The sequence below is a fragment of the Oculina patagonica genome, chromosome 5 (genome assembly GCF_052425735.1).
Source record: "Oculina patagonica isolate OP01 chromosome 5, crgOcupat, whole genome shotgun sequence".
Lineage (NCBI taxonomy): Eukaryota > Metazoa > Cnidaria > Anthozoa > Scleractinia > Oculinidae > Oculina > Oculina patagonica.
The window spans coordinates 22,854,967-22,881,377 of record NC_135762.1 but is presented as its reverse complement, the minus strand read 5'-3'; the positions used below and the strand labels follow the sequence as shown (position 1 = coordinate 22,881,377).

The window sequence follows — 26,411 nt, the reverse complement described above, 5'->3', positions numbered from 1 at the left end:
TTTTCAATACTATGAACATGTAAGCACAATCACAATCCACGTCCTCTCCGCAGATTCGCACAGTTCACCCAAGCTCCAACTTCGGCGTCGGGTACTACCGGTATGAAGTTTTATGCAACAGTCAAAATACAGTAGAACCACAGGCAGACCAAGCGATGGCTTCGTTTATAATTTGCAACGATCGTTCTCGGTTCGACTCAAACGATCGAAAAATGCTCCATAAATCGCTGAATTTGAGATCCTTTGTTCCTAAATTACCATAAACTGTAAGCCAGATAAATAAAGCTTAAAGATCACTTACCTAATGTTGATTGTGTGTTATTGTGAGATTTGGTGGGGTTTTGGGACGATTAATTTCTCACCTGCCGCTGACGTCCCCTTCGTCCCAAAACCCCACCAAATCTCACAATAACACACAATCAACATTAGGTAAGTGATCTATTTCTAGCCAAACCGCTAGAAATAGCCATAAAAAAACGACTTGTAAACCTATAAAGAAAAGTAAAGCGAAATAAATTATTTTCATTCAAAACTCGCTCACAATTTTATGTTTAAGAATATAACCCTTTCTCCCCACACAAGCCCATATACTTCGACTTTTGCGTAGGCTACCTGTCCGCCGAAATGAAAAAAACATGACTTTTTTTCACTTCCTGGACAGTCAAATCCCATATGGTCTAGCGGTTAGGATTTCTGGTTTTCACCCAGGCGGCCCGGGTTCGACTCCCGGTATGGGAAAGATTTTTTTTTTTAGATAATCCTTGTCTTTTATAATTGATAAACAATCTATCTGTTTAGTTTTCCACTACCTATACGATTTTACTTTGGATAATTTCAAATCATAATAAACGCCGTTTACAACTGACTGAAATTATGAGTCGGGCAATGAGTCAGCAACTATCAGCCGATAGTTGCCGTCTAATTGTTAATTTGACAACGAATGTATGGGCTCATTAGCGCTTTTTGCTGGTTTTGAAAGCCAGTATTCTCGAAGCGTTGTCCCCGTTTATGGTCGCGTGTGCACGGTGCTCGACAAAAACACAGTGTTCGTAAGAGTTCGTTTATTAATAATCAAATTATGTTGCATGTAATTCAGTAATAATGGACAAACTGCATAAATATGAGTAAGAATAAAAGAATAATATCGGACATTCAAGGTAAAATCTAGTTCACACTAAAACTAAGCCAAATCTAAGGTAGTGGAACTGTGTAAGCATAAAATCTCTCTAAGTTTGAACGGCTACTTTTGGCTTCTCGTTATGGGGGCTAGCTCACACCTTGGGAGAATCGATTCGTAGTTTTAAATTTTGAACATTACTCTCTTACTCTGGGTGCCAGGGGCTTTCATGCGCGGTTTCCGGTTTCGGTCAAGTCTTTGTGACCCGCGCGGCCGCCGAAGCAAAGTATTCCGCAATTCGGCCGCCAGCGAAGAAAAATCCTCTGGGTATTACTCTCTCGATAAAGCTCTGAATTATACTTCACTCACTCCAAGTACTATTACTTGTTTAGTTTACAGAGTGAAGAACATACTTTATGTTATGAGGAGAAAGCCTCCTTTTCTGTTATGGTAACAATTCATCACTCGATTCTGCAAGCATCTTTTCCTCTCGCATTTGGAGTCCTAGCCCCCTAAACGGACAAAAAGTAATTTCTTTTCAACAAGCCTACACTCTTAAATAAAGCACAATCTAATTACATTATTATACTAACGATAACTATAAAATGTTCTTCAAGCTTCAGCTAACTGGCTAGCTGGTGAGAAAGTGAAATGCTAGTTTGCTATAAGACGGGAATGCCTCGCATCAAATACTTTAAAAGCCCGCCATATGTAAATTAAGTACGCAAGCACTTGGGAAGCCCTAAAACGATTGGAGGGTGTGGGAACTCATGTGAAATTGAGAGATTCAACAATAGCAGTAATGTAAAACTAAAACCTACTCACAAGAGTGAAAACTTCAGTTCAGTCTCCTTCACTCCTTTCCCCCTTCCTCTCCGCATTCCCACTTTCTTCTCTCCAGTAACCCCCATTGTCCCCTCCCCTTGTAACCCTATTCCCGCAACCCCTGTAATCTTATTCCCCTTTCCCCTGTAACCCCGCTCCTCAGCCCTGTACCCCGGTATTCCCGTTCCTCTTTCTCATGTGTATCCCCGTTGTTCTCCGCCCTCTTATACTACAACACGAATTGGCTGAAGTTTAGTTCAGAAATATTTCAAAAGCTCTTTGTTTTCCTGGGTACTAGTCTTTTGACCGCTCCAATACGTCACATTGTCAACAACAGTTGAAGCACCCGAACGGATTTCCGACTCCAGCAGACCAATGAAAGCTCAGTACGAATTCGTCCCGAAGACAGCTTCGCAATCTTCACATCACCTCGATTTGTGAAAGTTGTGTTGCGTAGCAACGCCGCTGACAACGACAACGGTCTAACTTGAGCCAAAGAGGACTGACAAGAATCGAATATGAACAACGTCGAGAGAAATGCTAGTTAAAATTCTTCTCTTCTCTAACATGTAACGCGATAGAATTCACTTGGAGCGCCAATTTGAAGTAGCGCCAACAGATGTACAGCAGGAATATCAGTGGCACAGAGACGAACATGAAGAACCAAGAAGTGGTGTCTATGTACAATGGATTGTTCATGCTTGCTCACAGAGTTTATCTTCTCTTGCTGACTTTTCTTTTCACCTTAAACAGAATAAGAAGGGTCATTTCGAAACTGCTGACTCTAATATTTACAAGGTTCTTGAAATACAATAGAGCACAAAAAACAAACAAACAAAACGAACCCTGAACTTCGGTCTTAAGCATGGGGCAAAGACTATGAGCAAAAACAACGGCAAGAAGACAACAACAACAACAACAACAACAACTAGGATATAACATTGAACAAAAACAACAACATCAGCAAGCCAAGCAAGCAAATATCGTGCAAGAACGAGCCAACAAGAGCAATTAACTAACAATAAGCAAACAACAAAAAATAAACAAAACAAAAAGCAAACAACGGTGATTTTTTGAACGCTATTTCACCAAAATAAAAACTGCCTTAAGTAAGGTGACTTGGGAGAATACATCTTTAAATATCTTTTTAATTTGTAAATATAATTATATAATAGTATTGTACTTGTTTGTACACTTTAAATAAAAAATAATAATTTTTCAAGAGGAGGCTCCCGTCTCGTGACGTGGTTTTCAGGGAGGTCCAAAACAACCCAGCGCGAATTTCATTTTTTTAATTTTTTTCTGTAGCCTTATTTTTTTTAATTTTCGCATGGCGGAAGAGCCCCCTAGGGGAGGTATACAATAATGTATGTATGCTTTTTTTTATAAAACATCAAATTCTCACACCTACTTTCATATGAAATGTATGGAGACCAGTAAAGAGAATTTACTTGTTGACATAGTGTTATGGGAAATACTTACAACTAATGCTGGCTCTTTACGTTTCGTTGGCGAAGAATCCGACACTTTGCTCTTTTTCACTGGACTAGGTTTTGATTCCGCAGTATCTTTCTACAAAATCAAGAGACCACTGTCAGCATTAAGAATAAAAATAAAAAAAAAAAAAATATTGTTTATTGTCGCACTTCCTCTCGGTGCGTCGGCTCCACTGAGACATGAATCAGGGTAACTCCGGGGCGACGGCCCAGCGTGACAGGGCGCCTCGCGCCTCGGACCACCCCCTAAAGTCCCCACTCCACACCTCCATAAGAAGAATTCGGAATTGCCATTGAAACAACGTACAAACACGATTTTGACCTAAAAAATTCTCGGGCATGTCACCAACCTTTCTTTTTAGTTTACTGGGACTTTTGTCCGCCTGCAAATATAAACACAACACTTTATTACCAAAGAACAACTGATCCAATGTCAGGAGAAAAGGGACTCTTATAGGACCACTGAATCTTTTGTTTTTATTTTGTTTTGTTTTTTAATGCAGTATATTCACACCTGAAACCAGGCCTGGTAGTTCAAAGGAGAGTGTTGATAGTAACCTTTGATTAAAACAATAAATAGCTGCGCTGCAACTTGAAAAAAGTTTGGTAAAAGAACATTTTGACGCTATACAAGTCAAAAAACAAAAGAGCAATACAAGTAAAACATAATGAAAGTGATTAAGTTTCACATCTGACACAAAACGATACTTACTATTCCGTTGACTTGGTTTCCTGATTTTGTTTTGGGACTCTGGTGTGATATTTGTCTGTACATAGGAAGAGGTAAACAAATAATATTAACACAAATCATTTGAAAATAATTGACAACTGAATCCTCCATATATTTACCTTGTACTGAGAGGTTTTTTGGGCGATTCTAAACTGGAGGTACCGCTGTCCGGCGTGGGCTCATCTTCTGGCAAAGTGTCTAATTCAGAGCCAAGTCTTCTAGTTGCTCGTGCTTTTCGGGGACTGTAAGTAAAAGAAAAATAAATAAATAAAAACGTTACACAATTGCTATGAAAACATATGCCACTTCAGGGCCAACAAAGGAAGGCTACCACGTATAGTTTGTGTGATGCTACTTATAATTTCGAAAATAACACTGAACTGATTTTAGTTATTATCGAGTGTTTTTATTTCATGTAGATGGGGTTATCTGAAGAAAGTTAGCGTTTGAAAACATATTTGTACACGTAAGAACACTGCGTCGCCATGCTCATGCACTGGTCTAACATGTTTAGAAATGGCAAGACTTTCTGGACACACTTGATATAAAATACAAATCAATCCCTAAAGTAGAACAAAAGCCCTCTGGGCTTAGTCTCTTCACTTTTTGGTTTTCCTTCCGTCTCTCCACACCCCTCCTCCTCCTCCCCCCCCCCCGCCCTCCTTCCCCCACCTCCCGCGCTCTCCCCCCCCCCCCCCCCCCTCCTCCCCCGCGCCTCCCCCACGCACACATCCGCTCTCGGGTGGCAGGCATTCCCTCCTCGTTTTCCTTTTCCCTTTCTCTCTGACTAGCCCTCTGGTCGGCGTCTCTCCGGGTGGGCTTCTGTTTTTTTCCTGTTGGACTCGCTACAACGTCATTCTTTTTCGTGCCTGTTTTTTACTCCCTTCTCTCTCTACTCCGCGTTAGCGTTATATTCTTTGTGTTCCGGCGGCATCCGATCACAAACATGTGTGGCGGGAATCGCGGCCTCACACATGGCTGGCGGGAAATCCCCGACATCTCGTGTCGTCTGTCGTCAGCGACACGAGACAAAAAGGGCTTAAAAATAGTTTCAAGAGTTCAATGTAAATATCAACCCATGGCGGGAAGGATTTTTGAGTTAAGTTAAAACAATCAGTACAAGCCTTGTCACTTTACTAAATAAATATAACTAAAATTAAAAAAAAACCATAAAGGCAAGTGCCAATTTAGTAGGGTTGTATTTAAATTTAAGCCTCACCCCATACCGCAGTATTAAAGACGCGACAGAACGTACATATATAAATACACGTCCCTTAATTGTCACTCCAACACCACCACTGTAATACTAGTCTATAATACCTTTCCCTTACAAAAAAAAAAAATCGCGAGAAAAATGGCACGAAAATCAACAGAAAGACGAACACACACCTTGACGATGGCTTGGTAGCCGAAGTTAATTTTTCCACGGACACGAAAGGCGAGCGTCGCTGAGGACTTTTCGAAGGCGATGGAGCCTTTTTTGGCTGAGATTCTTTGCGTTTATTTGATGAGTTCAGTTCCTTGGTTGATGTTTTCTTTTCTGATTTGGCATTCTTTTCAGGTGACTCCTTTCTTGATTTCTTTGAAGCAGATTTCTCGGATGAGTTAGCTGCTGATCTCCCTCTTTTTCTAAAGAAAAGTAAAGCAAGTTTTAATGAACTCATAATTACTTGCGAACGTCAACGTCAAAGCTGCTCTATTTGCAGAGTAACAGTGGAGTCTGAGTTTGATCATTATGATTGTAAGAATATGGTATTGGAAAAAGCCTCCTATACAGACGTTCTGATTGCGTGACGTGACGTTCTTTTGGCTCGTCAGACGAGCTAAAAGAACGTCTGCGTAGAAGGTTATATAGTCCATTTCGCAGATACAGTGGCCATGTTGATTCTGCCCCCAGGGCATGCTATAATATGTAATATAGTTTTTATGATGGTAATTGCAGAATTATCACAATAAAAGAATAAATCATATCAATACACATTATAGGATGCCCTGGGGGCAAACCCAATATGGCTGCTGTATCTGCCAAATGGACTATTGGGGACTGTTTTGTAGTAATGCTGACAGTCAAGTTTGTGACATTTAATTAAAGGAGCCAACGCCCCTTTGGCGTTTTAGATATTTTACAAAAATTGACGTTTCGAGTGTTACCCTTTCGTCACAGCAAATCAGGAGAATGTTATTTCAGAGTGTCTCAGTAAGTACTAGAGTTGGGCACTCTGCAGCTAACGGTGTCATGGCACAAAATCCGCACTGGGACATCCAACAAACAAACAAACAAACAAACAAAAGTCAAGCTTGACTGGTTGAAGTCGCTTTCTTGTGGATGTCCCAGCGAGTAGCTTGCTCTCCGAAATGGCGGAAGTTGTAAATGAAAAGCACTAACTGTCTTTATACATATGTTCACTGTATATTCTAGATTTTAGCTTTTATAAAGCACGCTAAATAACTTTAAAAGAAAATACCCTGGAGGGTTCTATCTAGAAATTATCGTTTGGGGGAGAAGTCCCAAGCGGCCGACGGTCACAAACTTCCTAGGGAAGTCCGCTGGTATGCCCCCGGAAATTTTTTGAAATGAATATGTACTGAGGTGCAATCTGGTGCATTTTGAGACACAATACTTACCTCATGTGCACTGACCTCGTCGCGTCTGGATGAATTTTCCGCTGAAGTTACGTATGTACTGTAGTGATAACATTTTTTTTGAGGGGGGGGGGGGAAGGGGAGGAGGCTGGGCGTTTTTTTGCGAGGGGGGGGGGGTTGATATCCTGAAAATTTTCGAACTTCTCTGCTGATACGCTAAAACACAGAAAACGTTCGCTGTAACGCAGAAAACACGCAAAGGACTGACTGGGAGAATAGTCTGCTGCCTCGGAAAGGCTCGCCAGCAATAAATTATTCAGAAAATATTCATCAAATAGATGGCTCTGGTTACAAACAAACTTTTCTACGGACTGTTTTATTTATTAACAAGTTTTTTATTTCCTTCTGGGCGGGAGAAGATCGCCCAAGGCATAAATACCACGGTTTGCACGAACTTTCCTACTATTAAGAAACAGTATTTACTTTCAATTGGTGACGCTACAAAATGATGCCTAAGAACTTAAAAGGACTTGGCTACAACATATGAATTAGGAATCTTATTCCTTCTGAATCAGTTATGAGATGTAATTTAAATAATAGAGGAGACACCATCCACAATATGTTATTAAATGTGGCGATACAGCAACTAAAATTTTATTAAAGCTCTTGAAAGTTCTTTTTAGGTTATTAATAAAGGGCTTTAATAGACATATGTCGTTTAAAACAGCAGGTGATAATTTTACTTAAATAATTTAAAGACTTCCTGTTTACTCAGGATTTGAATAGCATAAACAAAGATTTATAATTTTTCTAGCACATAACAGAGACTTTAATTACAAAATATTTTTATCTGCTTTAAACGCAAAGGTTGTGCGATGCGTTGTATTATGGCCCAGTGTTGTGATATATCATTCCCGAGACATCGTAAACTTATAATATTGCCTGGTGGCTTCCAAGCAAACAACTTTCCCGTTATCAACCTTTCTCATAAGAGTATTTCAAGGCAACACAGTTTTCTCTAGCTCCTGTGAGGGAAACTGAGTTAACAATTTCAACCCAAAGAAATATCCTTCCTCGCTATCTTAATCTATTTAAGTTTACTTTGTATGGCCGATAACACATAAATAACTCGACAATGAACTAATTCGTAAAACAACAAAGTGCTTCTCTAATTGTCTGCTTTACTGCTTGTCTTACTTCGCTGATCTTCCAGCAGTAAAGAAATGGGTTTAACGATGAGTTAAAGTAAACTAAAGTCACTGTAAATGCCCCAGCGAGAAAATCAGATGAGGATAACTTACTATTAGCATGTGTAGTTGAAACTATACCAAATGGCAGATAACAAGCCACTAATGTCAGCTGCACCCACAGTGCACTGGACACTGCCTTTCTGTATCGCGCTATGTTCAGTGGAATTGCTTGGCTTGGATGTTCTTGTTGAATACTGTGGTCTTGTACTTGCGTTTGGTGATGACGGAGTGTGAGAAAAATCTTGGAGTACGAGACGATTGAGGTTACTACGCATAATGGTATAACTATATAGCCGTAGCAAAGGGGTATTAGGTGATGGTCGCTTAGGTACAATGTTGCAGACGCAATTGACATTACCCAAAAGCTCACTACAATCCCAAATGTTCGCTTCAGAGTTACAACTTGTCTGTATCTCAGCCCCAACAACAGAGCGAGAAGTCTGTCCACGCTTATTGCAGTCACTGTAAGCAACGATACTGAACACAAAGTGTAGCCTGCAATAAGAAATGCAGCAAAAGCGTACCGACAAAGAGTCCAATCTTCATTAACAACAGAAATCCAACGAGTAACGGCGAGGGGTTCTGAAAAAAGACCAACGCAGAGATCAGTTGTAGCCAAACAGCTGAACAAGAGTTTGGACGGCGGATGAAGGGAAGACTCCTTGCGAAGGGCAACTAGGATCAGCGTATTGCCAAGAACTGCAGTAATGGATAGAAAAATGTTAAATGCTGAAAGATATATCAACTGTTCGTGTATTTCTTCTGTCAAACTGGCCGAGCAGTGCAGTTGTTGAAATGTTTCAGTATGATGTTCTCCTCCTGAAAAGTTCGTTAAAGCCATTATTCAGCAATATGGATACTGGTAGTTTTAATGACTGATGTATCCAGCATCACCACAGCTTCGTGACCTGAATTTACGTCGGCTTCATAACGCTGAATAATACCAACGTCTAAGAACTGTCACTGTGTGTCAAGTTATAGTCTTATTGAAAACTGCCTGTGGAATTATATGACAAGCCGCATATTTTATGACCAAAGTGTGTGCTGCAGCCCATCAGTTGTACGTTTACTTACTTGGAAAGGTTTTTAAAAATTATCCAAAGCTGCATCAAATACCGAACGGTTACTTCTTGGAAAGCAAAAACAATATAAATATGTAGTAAATAATAAAGATGTAAATTTAAGCTCGGTGATAAAGTGAAGAAATTTTCCGGGAAAAAAATCTCCGGTCGCCCTGCCTCCCAATACCGGTTGGGCGCTCTAACCAACTGGATATTATTCTGTCCTCGCGCGGTCACTCTAGTATCTAGCTCACGTCTCTCGTGCGCAGTTGGTAGCGCCCACCTATCTGGGAGGCCATGGGTTCGATTCCCGTCGGGGACTTCTTCCCACGCTCGTCGCTCTTATCGAAGTGGCACGCGAAATCACGGTTTCTGGTGAGCTACGCCAAAACGAGGCTATCGGGTCTAGCTCGCTACAAATACAAGGAAACAGAGAGGGAAATAGTAGGTAGTTCGACAACAAATTTTCCGGCTTTTTAGTTCTTTTCCATGGTGAAGCGTACTTGGAATCGAAGTTCCAAACGGACTGCAAGACTATTGCTTCCCCGTGTCATCTGCGCTCTGTCTCGCGACTCGCTCTTTTTTGTGCGCTTATCTTTATTAAACAGTGGGAGGACAAAAATTCGTTAACGTTCCGTACCGAATTTTTTTTTCTTCGACCAGGGGCCCGCTGCGCAACATTAACAAGAAAACAAAGAAAGCCCCACCGTAATTTTTCATGGTACTATATGATTTTCAAACTGTAAAAGGAATATAAACATCGCAACTGAAAAAAAAAGAGCTGGACTCGAAGTGCAGAAAAGCGGAAAACCACTCCTTCTTCTTCTGGGGGCGGCTCACCTCCTGGCGGGTCTTATTTCTGGCCTCTTTTTCTACCACCAGCTCAACTTTCTGTTTGGGCCTTTTAATCGTCTGTCCGGGACCTCTTCACTAGTTACAGAAGATCACTCTATTGCGGAACTTTCTCCCCTGCTTTTTTTTTTTTCTTTTTATTTAAAAAAAATTTTTCTCTGGCTTTGTCCTTCTCCTCTCCTGGCTCGCTTTTTTCCTTGGCCTCTTTTTGTCTCTCTTTTCTTCTGCGTCTGCTTTTGCTCTGCCCCTCGCCTCTTCTCTTTCTCTGAGCGGCTGTGTGCCCGTGGCACGGCGCTCTTTTCCTTCTGCTCACCTTATTACACTAAGTTTTACGTATATTACGTTTTTTCTTTCGTCATTGTCTCCGTCGCCTTCACCTCTGCTCTCTTTTCTTTTTGGCTTCTTTTTCTTCTTTTTTCTTCCCGACATTGTCAGGGATCACGGTCGCCTCCACTCGGCCACATCTCCTGTGCGGCAGTATGTTGCTTGATATTTCTGCTTATAGTGACAAAAAATCATCTTTTCTGCTTACCTTTGGATATCGGCCTTCGCTTCGGTCCGCACTACATCTTCCTCCCGTTCTTTTCTTTCTTTGTATTTTCTTTGGACATTTCCACTCATACTGACTTCTCCTCAGCGGAAAAGGCCGCTTCGGGTAGTTCTTGGACTGTATAGTTTTCCCTCGCTTTCTCACCATTCCTCTGATCGTGTTGACCCGATGCCTCGCTTTGATGTTTACTCACAAAAATACCGCTGGATCGTTTGGGTGGCGTGCTCAACTTCGATAAGAGCTATTCTTCACTCAATATAAATATGATTAGCTGGCTGAACCCAGGAGTATGAGAATTTATTTAGGTGTGTTCACCTGGTTGACAATAGAGCAGTAGACTTGTTGGTGCCTGACATTCAGACGATTTCACTCTGTATACATTTTCTGAATTCAATATAATGTGCCTCGACACCATGGTGAGGTTTGGATTTTAATACAAGTTCATTCCATCGAAATAGAACTTACAATAGATTTTTATTCAATCTTTGTCTAAATTTCGAAATAAAACTGAAGGGGATCCCGGTATTCGTTTAGGAGCAGGAGGACCTTGTTTATATCACATAATTCCTTACAATATCAGCTTCCAGAAACGATTTTGTTAGAGGCTCTCACTTTTCGTTTCACAGGATCAGAAAAAATAGGGAGAAAGAGAATGCGTGAAATATAATAATAAATGTGGCGCATTAATGCAAAGGAATAATTTCATCTTTTATGACAGAGGTAAACAATTTTAATCGTTCAATTCGTTCTAAGCATGCAACGTTCCCATGGTCACAATTATCTTTTCAGGAGTACTGGCTAAATTCACGTTTCTGGCGATAATTTATTTTTCTGCAGCAGAAATTGGCCTGTATTCATTTTCAGAAAAAAAATGATAGGTCACGCAACTCGTTTACTGGTAAAACCACGATTTATCCTCTGGCGAGTTAACGCGCAACTGAAAAAGCAGCCATTTTAGTGTTTTATGTGCGAACATCTTTTTTATGAGCGAACATCACTAGAAGAGTTCAACATGTTTTGTTTGTCTTTCGCGTTGAGGATAACCTTTGGGAACTCGAAAGCGAAAGGCAGATCGTTCCATGACCATTTGTTTTTCTTCAGCAACTTCGAAACAAGTTGCAACAAGTAGTTTATTCTCGTTCGCCCCACGATGTAGTCAATCGGGACGAAGATCGCGTCGTTTCGACTCTTTACTGCCAGTCTTTATCAGGCGTTGAGGTCGTCACCGATTGAATCACGAGAGTCAGCTGTGATAGGTGCATTTCAATTCGATCCTCACTGTTCAACCAACCCGGCGAGGGGCTATTTCCTCAGCAGTCCGCTTCTTACCAGTCTCCTGTTGTGTTCATTGACCGTGGGCATCCCCAGCTTCCAAAAATAATTTTACGATTGATGTTAAGAATTTCTTTGTCGATGATGGTAGCGGTTACTACTCACTTGCGAGAGGTTCAGGCAATAGTGATTCAACTGGGAACATTTTTGACAGGTGGTCACTTACGGGAGGTGGTCACACCGGGAGATTCGAGTGTGCAACTCCATAAAAACATAGAACAAGTGCGGGCTGTTGACGTATTTGTAGCGCTAGCGCGGGCATAGATAATTTACCTTTGGACAACCACAATATACCAGTGTCCCCTTTCTTTTACTCGTTTTCTATTTTTTGTTTCCAGTTTTTAAGAAACTCAAATTTAGTTTTGATCATCACACACGCAATCCCTGGTTAACTCTTACGAAGGCTCCAAGCTGACAATAAACTTTGTTTTCGCTAGCTTGCCGTCATTTTTATAGACAATGAACGCTTTATTGACCCTAAGGTCTCGTTATTAGTGTATGACGTTATGATAAAGTCAAGAGGGAGGGGACAGATGGTATCATCAAAAGAATTCTGCGTTTCGAAACTGTCTGGGCTTATATTTGGAAGGAATGCTGGCTCAGAGGTGCATACAAGACCTCAACCTAATTATTCCGTCTGAGATTGGCGACTTATTTTTTATGTGGCCGTGGGGAGGGCTTACAGTCAAATTTTACGGTATGTACAAAGCAAAAAAAAAAAAAAAAAAAATTTTTTTCCAAAAACTTCTCAATACTGTACTCTAACAGTCATTTACGTTTGCAAGAAGTCCCGAGTTACTCAGTGGATCTTTTTGTTGATTTATCTCACCTTGGAGATGGCTGTTCATCAGCTGGACTAGCAAACCCACTTTCTGGCGTCTCTGACGAAGATTCCTCCATTTCTGCCTGGAGCTCTTTTACTTTTTCCTTGAAAGTATTCTTGGGCGTTTTTGAGGTTCTAAAATAAACAACAAATCTAGCTTTTCACCTGAATATAGTAAGGCCTTGCTACGTCAGGTTACATGACAACAAGCCACCTAGCTTTCCGTATGTGGACTCATAAGAGGTTAAGTAAATCTTTTTTGGAAACTAGAGGCTCAACAAGCCAGCGCTATCTCCGGTTTTATCCAGTAGGAAGCGACTAGGAGTACTGCTACTCCCCCTGGATGGGATGTTAGTTGATTGCATGCAGTCGTATTTTGTCTGGTTGCCCTAACCAAACAGTGTCTATGCTCCTGAGTCTTAGGTAGATATAAACATTGTGAGCGTATGTCGCACGGCCGCGGCCTGGATACCACAATATAAAGAAATAGAAGCGGATGGCATGCGCTCTTCCTCGCAGTAGTGGAGAGTGAGGCCGTATCGATTGGCAGTACCAGGGTGGGGGGGGGGGAAGGAAGATACTGTGCTCCAATGGCTTGGACACCAGTATTCCTCATATCAGTCTACGAGGGGTTTGGAGAACTACATCTCCCCACCAGGTAAGTGCCGGTACAAACCCTCCGGGGAAATATAATTTTTCTTTCAGCCCTCTCCGACTGATAGTCACAATACTGGTGTACATGTCGTGCGGCTGCGACCTGGTATCTTGCAAGTGCTCAGCGAGCACTGTTTTGGGGGTATCATACTAAAACTGTAACAATGACTCTTTACTTAGTAAACTATGATTAAATAAGAAGAGAATTGATTGCCACATTTTTTATGAAACGATCTGAAGGTAAAGAGACTAATCTTTCTCATCAGCAACAAGTTTAAACTTTCTTTTCACAACAGATAGATTCCTTTTTGGATTCTAAGGCTGCTTTAATAACCTGAGAATTGTTTCTGCTTAATTAGCAATTTTTGGATGAGGCTGAGTATGATAAAAGAATTGCATTGTGCAGAATTATAGCTACAAAAAACTATTATAAAAACACTAATCAGCATTGAACCAGCTAAATGTGATAACAGTGGCTTTCTAATATTTTCTTACTTGCTTGGTGCTTTCCCTTGTAATTTCTTATCACTTTTGGCAGAAGTTGTTGATGACTTTTTTAAAGGTGTTGACTTTGACTCCACTGCTCCGCCTTTCTTCTGTCCCTAATATACAATTTAAATCACTGACAAATCCATTTTCTAAAGTTTCTTTTTTAAGGAGCTTCGTCATGTGTAACTCACCTTGACCGAAAAATGTACTGTTAATTTTTCGAGTCTTTTTCTCTAAATCCGTTGAAATCTTTCCCAATCTTTACATCCTTGATTCTTTTTCATTTATTAGAGCAGTTTTCACTTGAGTGTCAAAAGTAATTCCTATTTGCTTTGGTTTTGCATTGCTATGCGTAGTGATTGGTTTAAAAAACTCACACCACTTTCTTAACCAATCAGAAGTGAAACCAAACCCAACTGTGACTCGCTCACGCACGCTTTCCCGCGCTTTGTGTCGGCTGCATGTATTTGCTTCAATTTTTGATTGGCTCACTGGATTACCTGTGTCCTTTGTGATTGGCCAGAGTGATTACTCTGGTTTTTGGCAGTTTACGACACTCAGCTGAAAACTGCTCCATTACATCTTTGGTGAATTTCTATTACTGATACATAACTTGAGATTCTTTCTATTTGAACGTAATTTTGAACATTGCAAAAAAGACAACTTAATATAATGTAAATGCAAATGATGTCTACTGCTAAATGCTATCAACGGTTGGTAATTACAAATCTGAGATTTTAACGCCATCAGTATTCAAATCGATGGACATATCAAAACAGTAAATTATTTTTGCTCGCCTAAGCTGAAATAAAAGTTGTAACATGCTGTCCGCTGGACTTACCTTTGCAGCAGTAAACTGAAATCCCTTTGGCAGATAACTTTTAGTGTTGGGGCTACCTCCCTTAAAAAATGAAATTACACAATTAAAAGAAGAAGAGACTTGCTTCTCAGTTATAGTTTGTGTACCCATATAGCATTTAATACATGTTTGAGAAACAAAAAAAACTAAACAGACTTCAACAAAGCAAATAAAACATCAATGAACGGCAATATACACTTAACTGTTCCCGAGGGAAACAGTTAATTTTGTTTCCTGAGAATCTCAATTCGCCGAGGGAAACATTGAGACTCGAGGGAAACAAAATTAATTGGTTTCCCGAGGGGTAGCACGACGAAGACTTAGATAAATGGCGCTTGTCGGTCAACATTCGCGAGCAACATTGCAATGTTACCATCTGACGTCAAAGATTTTGCAATGTTGCCCGCTCAGAGACTTTTGGCGGGGAAAAGTTTTTATTGCTAGATGTCATGTGACCTCGAATTAGCCAGTAAGAGCGCGTGATGTTGGGGGAAAATTTCTAGATATAACAATCACAGATATATTTTTTGTTCATTCTTTAAAGCTATTTTGTGAGAGTTCGTTTCAGTAAAGAGTTTTTTGTTCAAGAAAACCTTACTACACCTTAATCTATAGTTGCTACAGCAAAAGGAAAACTCGAGCAAATTCTCACCTCTGAAGGAACAAAGAACCTTTTAGGTAAAACAGGATTGCCTGGGAATTCTTTCAAAACGAATGAATGAACCTAAAGGATTGGAAATGTTAACAAGATCAGTCACGATGAATTACCACAGCTCCATGTACAAGAACAGAGCAACATGTTCCCTTAGTTTGTCACGCAATAGAACCCAACAACGAATGATCAAAGACTTTTGCGTGACAAGTCAACAGAACGTAAATGCTAAAAGAGACTACAGTAGAATCCCGATTTCTCGAGCTTTCTCAAATCTTCTATACTCGAACCAAATGTCAGTTTCTCTTCCCTCATTCAAACACTGTCATTTTACTCTCAATTTCTTGAACCAATTTTCGTTTCCCTTGGAGGTTTGAAAAGTCGTAATTCTACTTTACAGTAGAATGGCCTTGCCAGTGCGAATAATAGCCAAAGGCGAAAGCAGTACCTTGTTTATGATAAGTCCTAGTGCCAGATCACAAACAGTGTAAAGATTCTGAAACAAACAAACAACAACAGTTACCGAGATTAGACAAATGAAACAAAACAAAACAAGAAATTAGCAAGATTACTTTTGAGCACCAACATCGATATTATCTGTCTAAACCTTCTCCAAACTTACTTACCCTTTATTGGTTTGTTATTAATTCTTTGGTTTTTATTTACCTTGGTATAATCTGTCAGTTTTCCTTTTATTCGAATGTATTTTTTCACACGAAGGTATCTTTTACAGCTCAGGTGGAAAATTTGTGTTAAGAAATTTCCCTAGTTCAGGAAAGATGGCCCAAAATGATTAAATAATTGTGCATTACCTTGTTTACTTCTTCATTGTCAGGTTCTTGAGCATCTTTAGTTTCTTTGACATTTTCTACGAGTTTTTTGAGGAAGCTGTAATTATCTGCTTTGGCCAAAATTGGCTCCATGAAGAACCAAAGGTAACTAAAGGACGGAAGAACAAGGGTTAGGTCAGGGCATTGATTCAACTGTATCTGGGACACTAACTGAAACACTGTAAGCAACCAATAACTAAATTTTGTAGAGTTTATGCAATGCGGTTTTATAGCTTGGTTTTTGAAATATGTGTTGTATGGAGGTGGGAAAGAGGGTGGGAGAGGTTGTGGGGGAAGAAAGGAAGGGGGATGGAAAGAGGAAATGGAAATGGAAACAGGGGAATGAATAGAAGGAGCCGGAACAGGAGAACGGGATAAGGAGAAGGGCAAAAGGGAGAGGGGGAAGTGAGGAAGGGGGAAGTGAGGAAGGGGGAATGGAGGTAGCGGGGAAGGAGGAAATGAGAAAGGGAGAATGAGGTAAAGGGGAGGAAAAAGGGGGAAAAGTGGAAGGGGGTTCTTACATCTGATTCTTCTTTGGCTCAGACAAATAGGCTTAAATTAATGGGGGAAGGGTGGGCATCAGGACTTATAGCTTGGGGAATAAAACAAGGATTTTATGGTACTTCTACTCCTCCTTTGCAGAATAGCACTAGTTACATTTCAAATGAGCTAACTGCATTACAAAGTGTAAATGTATAAGCGTAATACATAAATGATGGTGGTAAATAATTCTTACTCTCTGAACTGTACAAGAGTCTCGTGATCGTCTTGTTTGAAGTCTGGATGATGAGCCAACATGTGGATAACACAGGGCAGAGCATACTCTGGCAGAATGGAGTGTGAACAAGCTGCAAGAGAACGACAAATAAAACGTGCTTCAGTGCCATGAGCAATGAAAACATTTCCTTTACTTGTTGTATTAATTTATTCTATTTTGCTTTGCTTTGATTTGATTTGCTTCATCTTAAACTTTTTTTTCACAGAACAAGTGCCATGTTAGTGTGAATCCTGCTGCTAAGTGCGAAGGCCATAACATGGCACCAGAAGTGTGGTTGGCGAGTAACATGGTGTATTCGTGTGGCAGCAAACTTGGAACTTCTTTAGTTAAATTAATCACAATTTCAGATTTATAAAGATGGCGCTTTGAGTGTCAGCTCTTTGAAAATAAGGTGACTGAGCTATAGTCATGCAAGTTCATGCAAGTTCGTGTGTGTCTGTTTAACTTACCTTGAGCTGCTGAGTGTTGCTTTAAGTAATCTCTCCTTGTCTTGACATTCTTTGTAATCATTTGTCTAACCTACAATGCAAGATTGTGGTAACAAAGGTAAGATCAATGTTAACTCTACAGTGTTGTTGTCACCTTAATTCTTCTTACTGATTGCCACACTATCTTTAAGTTACTCCTGAGAATTTGGAAATTTGGTGGTAAATCAGCGAAATTAGTTGTTGAACATTCTTTGGATCTTGGGACTTACAGCTCCTTACCTGGTTCTTCCTTTCTTTGACAGGCTCTGGTGCTGCCAGTGCAAATATCCCGAGATATTCCAAGGGAAGTTTCAGTAAATCTTCAGCTTTGTGAAGCTTCTTTGTGAACTTGTCTCGAACCTCGTAACAAGAGTCCTAAAAATACAAAACATGGACTATCTGGAATGAAGGGCTTATTAAAATGGAAGGCACTGGCAGGAACACAGGGGGGGGGGGGGGGTCTAGGGGAAATTTTTGAAAACGGAATGCTGGAAATGCATAACCTGAGCTGGTGACTGAAGTAGGCAACAAAACCTTGCAGAGTAACCAGACGACTGCCAGCTCTTATATACAACCCTGGGAAAGTGTTATCAACTGAAGCAAAAGGCTGAGGCTGATACGGTTCTTAGATATCACAAAAACTGCTCTAGTGATTGTTTTATTTCACACTGTTTTAAAAAACTTTACACAACTAACAATGACTAGCAAGCTGTTGTGCTGAACATATATTCCAAGCAAGTTTAGTTTTTTGTGTGCATGTTTATAAGAAGCCCATGTACCGCACATGAACTCTTGGAAATCTTGCACTGTGATGAACTTAACAGATTATTCACTAATCTCCTAACAGTATAGTGAATATACTGCTGGAAGATTAGTAAATTACCTGCTAGAAGATTATCCCTTTGCTTTGCAGTTACATTATAGCTGAAGGCTTTAGCCCATTAGAAAAGAGACTACAAAGTATAGCCATTATTCTTAGCATTAATGACATTCGGCCCTCATTGGAACATGCACAACAAACTGATGTGCATCCCAGCCAAATGAGATTACCAATTTCTCTAACCCTTGATAAAGTTATGGTAATGAATAAGTAATTTTGTGCTTAGTGCAACAGTTACATAGTCCTGTACACAGTGTGTGCCTTCTGCACACACTGTTTGTCTATATTGCTTGGTAATAAGTGATTCATCCTTTTGGGACCTTATCAGTTGGAGCAGATGCAAAACAATTTAACCACTAAAGTCAGAGATCTGGGTTTCACTGAGGAATATCATAAGCCAGCACTCAATTGACTGCAATGTTTTCACACTACTGTATTGACATGGACATCATAAACCCCGCAGCTGACGCAACTACAGAGACTCATTGGCAAGCAACACAGAGTCAGATGTTACAAAGCAACACAAAACAAACTACAGGTTGAAAATTCATTTGGCACTTCAACTCTTACACCCAAGCTTGGATTGAAATTAAAAATCCTTCAACACTGCTTCCATGCCACATGAAAAAAATTGAACTTGTTACATACATGTACAATACACAAGACAGCACCAAGTCACCATAAATACTATACATGTAAAAGACGGCATTTATTTTGAGTCTCAAATGGTAACAATAAAAGTATGTACTCGCAAAACATCCCTGAAAACCCTCCATGGAACGAAGACCTGACACCCACTCGCTGTGGTTAACTTGGTTAAATTGCTTTATTTAACTTGGTTAAATTGCATTTAACCTCATGAAATAAACAGTGTTTTTTTCCAATTTTCACTGACTTTTCTTCAAAATGTCAACTTTTCCTGACACAAAATAATATTCTCTGACTTTTCCTCGACCTTGAAGAATTTTATTTTTCCCCGACCATTTCCTTATCTGTGGCAACGATGTAATAAGTTCAATTTAAGCTAACCCATTTCTCAGATGGTCCAAGGTTGCATGCCCACACTACCTACCTCGCACTCTGAGAATCGGGCTTAGTTCAAACAACATGATCTCCTATAACCTCACCTGCATGACTAGTGAGAGCCGCTGAAAGTTCTCAAGAGTAATACACTCAATGTAGTTAGGTTCCTGAGCAATCTTAATGATTCCACAGGCTGCTGCAAGACGAAGTCTTGAACAATCAGGGGCACTAGAAGGGGAAGAAAAGAAAGTTGTTAGAATCAGAGCTGAATTTTGCAAACCCCCACATGAAATCTTAACTCGTTTACCCTGTGTATAATAAGGATTTCATTTGAAACAAGTGAAATAAAATTGTGACTTTGTTCAAAAGTCATTAGTAATCCACACTGTACAAACTCTACGCTGCGGTTTTAGCTCATGCCATAAAGGCCACAGCCAATCAGAATGCTATGAAGCTGTTATATGTATATTTCATGATTCTCACAAGTTGCAACGGCAATGGAGACTATCTGTATCCATGACAACTAGACCAGATTTAAGAACCAAGTACCTTACACATCCCTGCTGTTGTAGATCCCCTTTATGAGCGAGCACACTGTCTAACAATTTGAGCACCGGCTGAGCTGAAGGCTTGTGGTTAGCTTCCCGGCCTCTCAACCACTTGACTAGGAGACGTATACCTTTGATCTAATAAGAAGAAAGTGAGGGGAAAAACACCATAAATACTATACATGTAAAAGACGGCATTTATTTTGAGTCTCAAATGGTAACAATAAAAGTATGTAGTCTTGCACTTTTAAGAATATTACTTGCCATGACAAATTAAAAATACGGATAGTAGGATCTTCCTTGCTCACCTTCGCTTGTGTTTCTTGGGTAACATCTCTGTCCTCACACCATGCACTTTGACTCTCATCAGAATCGGCTTCCTCACCCTAACACCAGACAAAAAGGTCATCTAATTCCACAAGGTAAGTTATAAGAATAAACAAAATTTGCAACCAGGGAAAGGTATAAAAAAATAATAATAATAATAATAATAATAATAATAATAATAATAATAATAATAACTTTAGTTAAAAAAAAAGAAAACAAGCAGAGAAATGTAAACAAATTCTTAAAGGGTACTTAGGATTGTTGGTTGTTTGAAATCAAAGTTGCCAGTGATAACGTTGTTCATAGGCTGGAGAAGAGATAATCAAGTGCAGTTGAACCTATGCAAATAGACACTTAGTCAAGGTCCCAGCTAATTACAAACACTACATTTTTAACCTCCAATAAGCTGACAACTCTCCTAAACAGACACTTTCTGGTGCCAAGTTGGTCTGCTGCCAGTATTCCAGGTTGACTTGATATGACCTTTTTCTTTTCCCACTGAAGATCCATTTGGGGATAAAAAGCAGATGTCAATCACTTTTCTTCACCACAACTACTTAAATGTCAAGTCAATGATATCAATTTGCTGACTTACTCTATCTTTCATCAGCAGTTCCTTGACTACAAAATCTCGCACAATAGCAGGTCTTTGAGTCTCAAACAGAGCTGGTGCCAAAAGTGCAATCTCGCCAAGAGCTGTCAGAGTTGTTAGCAGAAGAGGACAATCATAGGTCAAGGAGCTAACAAGGTTCTGCAAAGAATTTAAAACAGTCACCAACTACACTGTAGGATAGGTGCTAGTTAAAATGATCAGTTGGGTGGGAGGGGGGAGGGAGTTGCAAGGTAGAATAAAGAAAAATGGGTTAATGACAAAAAAGACATCACTAAGATCACATTGACTTGAAATGTTTCTTCAAGCCATCGATCGTTGTATGAAATCAGCAGTGTTATATTCCAATTTTCCCTGGCTTTTCTTTAAAATGTCAGTTTTTCCTGACTCAAAATAAAATTCCCTGACTTTTCCCTGAATATTTCCTGACCTGTGGCAACCCTGAACAATGCTAACACCTAAGTTTAACCTTTTTAAAGCAATTTTACTGAGATTCTTAGAATTCACTATTATTTTATAGGCCGCATTCTTTATTCCTAACAGTAAGAATATACTTACTGAGAAGACACGATCAAAAGGTTGTGAGGAAGCAGCTGAAATCTTTGCTATGGATCTCAGAGAGTGCTTGGCTTGACAAGGAGTTCCCTTTAATGCTAATTTGGACAGGACTGGGTGATAGTAACTAGTACAAAAGAAAAAATATTTTAGGAATCAGTGGTTTGGTACCATAATCTCACCTTATAGTCTTTGAGAGTAGCGACATGCTAAAATAATAACACCATGCATTTAACTGCGTAAATTCCTAAATACAGTGCCTTAAACTTCTGGATGCTTTCAGCCTACAATTTTAACCTCTATGGCGAGACACATCCCTCCAAGTTTTTTTTTCCCTTAGTGGCCATTTTGCCACCAACTGCTCAAGTTTGGTCGCCAGTGAAAAATTTTAGTCGCTAATTTAAGCTCACGCTTTCAATCCTTCTTCTCAATTTTAGTCACTTCGGTTCCAATTTAGTCCCCAGCTCCAAAAAGTTTATTGCCCATGGCAACTAAAATGTTCTTAACTTGGAGGGTTGAGACACTTACTCTCACAGTGCCTCTCAGGAGTACAAATGAATACCAGTGATCTGCGCATGATACCTGACAAAGTACTGGGGTGGACAACCCTATGATGGACTAACATCCCATCGATCAGGAGAAGCAGTACTTCCAGTTGCTTTACACTAGGCAAAATTGGATACCGTAAAATTCCAGTTGTAAGCCCCCCCCCCCCCCCCCCCCAGATATAAGCCCCCCTCTGCCAGATGACAGCACTGGAGAGGGCTATTTGTTGTTTATTATGCGTTTTTTTTTTTCACTTAAAAACGTATTTTGATCAACACTCCTGTGGCTCGTTTCAAAACTTTTTTTTATTCTGCATATAAGCCCTCCCGGATTTAAGCCCCTCCGTTTATAAGCAAGTAAAGTCTTTATTTAATTCCACGCAAAACCTCTTACCAAGTTGTATAAGCCCAGGGCTTATAACCGGAATTTTACGGTACGCTCTAGGAAGTGTGGGACAGTTGGCCCGAATATAGATGAACTTACATTGCATCTACCAACTTACTTTGCTAATGATTTGTTCACTTTTTCAATACCATCCCCAGTCAAGGCAAGCATCTTAAGTGACAGATCAACTGAAAAAATAATATTTTGACACATGGACCAGTATTAAAATGTTTGTACTGGAACTTTACAATACTTCTGAAAACAGGGGCACAGCCATAAAGCTTAAAATTACCAACCTTGTTAGACAGAATAAACCACCCAAGTAAGACAGAATAATCCAGCATGAGGTCAATATGCTGCCCTCAGATAACGTGAGTTCCATAAGGAACTCACCACACAATTAAGTAAGACAGAATAATCCAGCATGAGGTTAATATGCTGCCCTCAGATAACGTGAGTTCCATAAGGAACTCACCACACAATTAAGTAATACAGAATAATCCAGCATGAGGTCAATATGCTGCCCTCACATAATGTGAGTTCCATAAGGAACTCACCACACAATTAAGAAAGACAGAATAATCCAGCATGAGGCCAATATGCTGCCCTCAGATGAAATGAGTTCCATAAGGAACTCACCTCCAAGTAAGAGAGAATAATCCAGCACAAAGTGTGATGAGTTCCATAAGGAACTCACCAACCAAGTGTAAGTCAGAATAATCCAGCATGAGGTGGATATGCTGTCCTCATATAGCATGAGTTCCATAAGGAACTCACCACTCGAGTAAGTAAGACAGAATAATCGAGCACAAGGTCAAAATGCTGCCCTCACATAACTTGAGTTCCATAAGGAACTCACCACACAAGTAAGTAAGTAAGACAGAATAATCGAGCACAAGGTCAATATGTGGCCCTCATATAACATGAGCTCCATAAGGAACTCACCACGCAAGTAAGACAAAATAATCTAGCACAAGGTCAATATGCGACCCTCATATAACACACCACACAGGTAAGTAAGACAGAATAATCGAGCACAAGGTCAATATGCAGCCCTCACATAACTTGAGTTCCAAAAGGAACTCACCACACAAGTAAGTAAGTAAGACAGAATCATCTAGCATGAGGTCAATATGCTGCCCTCAGATAACATGAGTTCCATAAGGAACTCACCACGCAAGTAAGACAGAATAATTTTATTATTATTTTTATTAATACTATTATCAGTAGATTTGTATTGAAATTTTCTGTTTTTTTCGGTGACCATTTGTTAGGGGACTTGTTCCTGTTTTTGGTCTTCCCCTCGGCTTTGTATAGTATATATGTTTGAGAAAATGATTAAAGGATAATCAAGCACAAGGTCAAAATGCTGCCCTCAGATAACATGAGTTCCATAAGGAACTCACCAACCAAGTAAGATAGAATAATCCAGCACAAGGTCAATATACTTCTCACTGATAAGATGAGTTCCATAAGGAACTCACCACCCAAGGAATTAAGACAAATTAATCTAGCATGAGGTCAATATGCTTCCCTCAGATAACATGAGTTGCATTAGGAACTCACCATGCAAGTAATTAAGACAGAATAATCTAGCAGGAAGTCAATATACTTCTCTCTGATGAGATGAGTTCCATAAGGAACTCACCACCCAAGTAAGACAGAAAAGTGTCAATTTTCACAGCCCAAGAAAAAAAAATAAGTGAAAAATGTATGTTGGTATTGCCTCCAGTTAATAATAATAATAATAATAATCATTTGTATAGCGCCCTTTCCATACGTTCAAGGGCGCTTGACAATGTTAAAAAGTAAAATATTAATTAAATAAAATTAAATAAATTACAATTTACTTTGAGTTAAAAAAAAAAATAATAAAAAACAATAAAAATAAAAAATAAAATAAAATAAAAAAAATAAAATAAAATAAAATATGATTAATATAAAAAGGCCTCTCTAAGTCTTGATAATTTTAAAAAGTAAAATATTAATTAAGTAATTAAGAAAAATTATCTTGTGTAAGCCTTACCTATTTCTTGATCCTTATTTTTCAGGAAAACCAATAGTTGTTGAAATGTGTCATCATTTTGAAATTGAGAAGGAAACACACCAGCCAGACCCTAAGAAAGATAAATAATGACCTCCTTTAGTCCAGAAATACGAAAATGGAGAATTAAGAAATAAAAATTGATTAAAAAATATATCCTTTTTAAGATCAGACATTCAAGCCACTCTCGGAGCTATGATTTCCTTTGTTTGAGAAGCTAAGATTACAGCATGAGGTTTGTAGCCCAGGTCTAACAATTTATCTTACTAAACTTGGTGTCATGTTATAATAATTTGATCTACAAAAATTCAACACATTAAACAAACATTAAGCAGCAATGACAAAAAACGACTGCCCTACCAATAGCAGTGCCAATCCTTTCTTTCCAACAGGACTCATCCCAGAGCTCTCATGCCACTCGTACTCATCATCCTCGTCATCAGAGAGCCCCTCGACAGCATCCTTAACCAGTTTAAAAAGCTCTTTGATACACTGTTCATCTACAAGAAGAGGAGCAGCACGATCCAGAAGAGCTTTTAATGTCTCCAGGATAGGGTTCTTGGATCCAACCTTTAATACAACGTCACTCTGCCAAATAAAGATACCAGTGTTCAATTTGTAAAGGCAAAGTGAGCTACAAAGTAACAAAAAAAAGTTCAATAAAAAACACGCAAAGCTACAGGTTAGTGTACAAGAAAGGACAAGTTAGAGGGACATGATGCCAAAACATCCCTGCAACCATCTTGTTGTGGGGCAAAGATTTTGGAACAGGTAGCAGCCAACCAAACCAAAAAAAAATTCATGTCGCAAGGTCTCACATTAATGGCTTGCTACCCTTCGAGAGAACAATAGAACAAACAACAGGAACAATACCCTCAGCACCCAAAACAATAGCAACTGCTACACTAGAGGACCAGTAGAATTACAAGCTTTCGAGAGCTGCTACACTACTGAAGATTCATCCCTCACTTTGCTTACATGCCAAAGAACAACTCTGAATAGAATTGGTATATTAAATGAACGTACCACTGCCTTGAAAACCTTTGAACATCCTATGTCAGGGTTGATACATGTCTTCAGCAAATCTCTCAGTGTGGGCTCCTGAATCATGTCTCGTAATTTCTTGAGGTTTTCTTGAAATTTAAAAGCATCTGGAAAAGCTCCTAAAATGAGTAAATTTTAAAGTTAAGTGCCGTTAACAGTTAGGTTGTTAGTTTGAGTTAACCACAAGAACAATCTTTTAGCAAGAAAAGACTTCACAAAATAAGACACCAAAATCCCAGTAGAATCAGTTAGTAGATTCACAAGATGGATAAATGACTTTCCATTCTACAGTCGAAGCTCTCTTAAGCGGACACCCTCTGGACGCGAAAAAAGTGTCCGTAACTGGAGCTGGGCGCTCGTAAGCGGCCACTTGAGGTGTAGGGGATAGATGGCCGCTTACAGGAGCTTGCCCAGTTAACAATAACTGGACGGACTTGGATGACGACAAAACAAATACAGAAATATGGTACTGTAATTACTGTAAAATCATTGTGACGAACGGCAATGTGAAGTCGATTGATAAAAGCAAGATACAGAGGTTTTTTATAGGATTTTCTTTGGGGTGTCCGCTTACGGGAGCTTTAAAACAAAGAAAAAGTCTAAGTCGTAATCTGTGAAAGTGTCCGCAGCCGCTTACGGGAATGTCCGCTTACGAGAATGTAAAAATACAGAGTTTGTAAGGGAGTTAAAACGAGGTTTTAAACAAGGCGACCGTAAGTAGAGCTGTCCGCTTACGAGAGTGTCCGTTAACAGAGCTTCAACTGTAATAATTTTGTTTTGAAATAAAAAACTTACTTGCAAGGGAAATGATCTTTGAGAAAGCCAGTGTCTCATTATCTTGTGCCTGTGGGTAAAAAAGTACCAGAAAACAAAAGAGTTAGATTTTAATGTCAACCTAGTGTTTTCTGAGTGTTCTTCGTAATGGTTTTTATGAATATTTGACAAAAGTTATTCATTATACAACAAAGGAATATCACATGAAGATAATAATTATGTTATAAAATAAAGCAAAACATGACAAAGTTTACAAGGTTAGAGACTTACCTCCTCTCCAGTTGATAGCTCAATAAGATCTGCAATGTCTGACCGCACTCTAACAGGA

The 26,411-nt window shown here is 39.5% G+C and overlaps 2 protein-coding genes, 1 long non-coding RNA gene and 1 other non-coding gene across 4 annotated transcripts in view; 2 read left to right on the top strand and 2 right to left on the bottom strand.

Annotated features, from left to right (window-relative positions):
- LOC144653367 (uncharacterized) overlaps nucleotides 1-25,881 on the top strand; it is a 64,586-nt gene extending 38,705 nt beyond the window's left edge. The window contains exon 2 of the long non-coding RNA XR_013570729.1: nucleotides 25,673-25,881. This is a non-coding gene — a long non-coding RNA (uncharacterized LOC144653367). The remainder of the gene's footprint in view (nucleotides 1-25,672) is intronic.
- Nucleotides 667-738, top strand: Trnae-uuc (transfer RNA glutamic acid (anticodon UUC)). The gene has a single exon. It is a non-coding gene; the product is annotated as a tRNA-Glu (tRNA).
- The window catches only part of LOC144653352 (sister chromatid cohesion protein PDS5 homolog A-B-like), a 41,301-nt gene continuing 15,936 nt past the window's right edge, over nucleotides 1,047-26,411 (bottom strand). The window contains exons 16-41 of the mRNA XM_078513330.1: nucleotides 26,354-26,402; nucleotides 26,105-26,153; nucleotides 25,292-25,428; nucleotides 24,626-24,853; nucleotides 24,248-24,338; nucleotides 22,340-22,409; nucleotides 21,295-21,418; nucleotides 20,722-20,877; nucleotides 20,108-20,185; nucleotides 19,801-19,937; nucleotides 19,356-19,479; nucleotides 17,589-17,723; nucleotides 17,331-17,400; nucleotides 16,840-16,951; nucleotides 16,086-16,212; nucleotides 15,722-15,769; nucleotides 15,274-15,345; nucleotides 14,604-14,663; nucleotides 13,769-13,875; nucleotides 12,626-12,754; nucleotides 5,558-5,797; nucleotides 4,288-4,410; nucleotides 4,151-4,205; nucleotides 3,789-3,821; nucleotides 3,425-3,514; nucleotides 1,047-2,686 (exon numbers count right to left, since the gene is read on the bottom strand). Of these exons, the coding sequence (XP_078369456.1) occupies nucleotides 2,657-2,686; nucleotides 3,425-3,514; nucleotides 3,789-3,821; nucleotides 4,151-4,205; nucleotides 4,288-4,410; nucleotides 5,558-5,797; nucleotides 12,626-12,754; nucleotides 13,769-13,875; nucleotides 14,604-14,663; nucleotides 15,274-15,345; nucleotides 15,722-15,769; nucleotides 16,086-16,212; nucleotides 16,840-16,951; nucleotides 17,331-17,400; nucleotides 17,589-17,723; nucleotides 19,356-19,479; nucleotides 19,801-19,937; nucleotides 20,108-20,185; nucleotides 20,722-20,877; nucleotides 21,295-21,418; nucleotides 22,340-22,409; nucleotides 24,248-24,338; nucleotides 24,626-24,853; nucleotides 25,292-25,428; nucleotides 26,105-26,153; nucleotides 26,354-26,402 (2,674 nt within the window). The 3' untranslated portion in view covers nucleotides 1,047-2,656. The remainder of the gene's footprint in view (nucleotides 2,687-3,424; nucleotides 3,515-3,788; nucleotides 3,822-4,150; nucleotides 4,206-4,287; nucleotides 4,411-5,557; nucleotides 5,798-12,625; nucleotides 12,755-13,768; nucleotides 13,876-14,603; nucleotides 14,664-15,273; nucleotides 15,346-15,721; nucleotides 15,770-16,085; nucleotides 16,213-16,839; nucleotides 16,952-17,330; nucleotides 17,401-17,588; nucleotides 17,724-19,355; nucleotides 19,480-19,800; nucleotides 19,938-20,107; nucleotides 20,186-20,721; nucleotides 20,878-21,294; nucleotides 21,419-22,339; nucleotides 22,410-24,247; nucleotides 24,339-24,625; nucleotides 24,854-25,291; nucleotides 25,429-26,104; nucleotides 26,154-26,353; nucleotides 26,403-26,411) is intronic.
- On the bottom strand, nucleotides 6,924-9,138 carry LOC144653358 (melanocyte-stimulating hormone receptor-like). The gene is made up of 2 exons (XM_078513337.1): nucleotides 7,886-9,138; nucleotides 6,924-7,832 (listed from the first exon to the last, which is right to left on the bottom strand). The coding sequence occupies exon 1, from the start codon at nucleotides 8,840-8,842 to the stop codon at nucleotides 7,892-7,894; it is 951 nt and encodes a 316-aa protein (XP_078369463.1). The 5' UTR covers nucleotides 8,843-9,138; the 3' UTR covers nucleotides 6,924-7,832; nucleotides 7,886-7,891.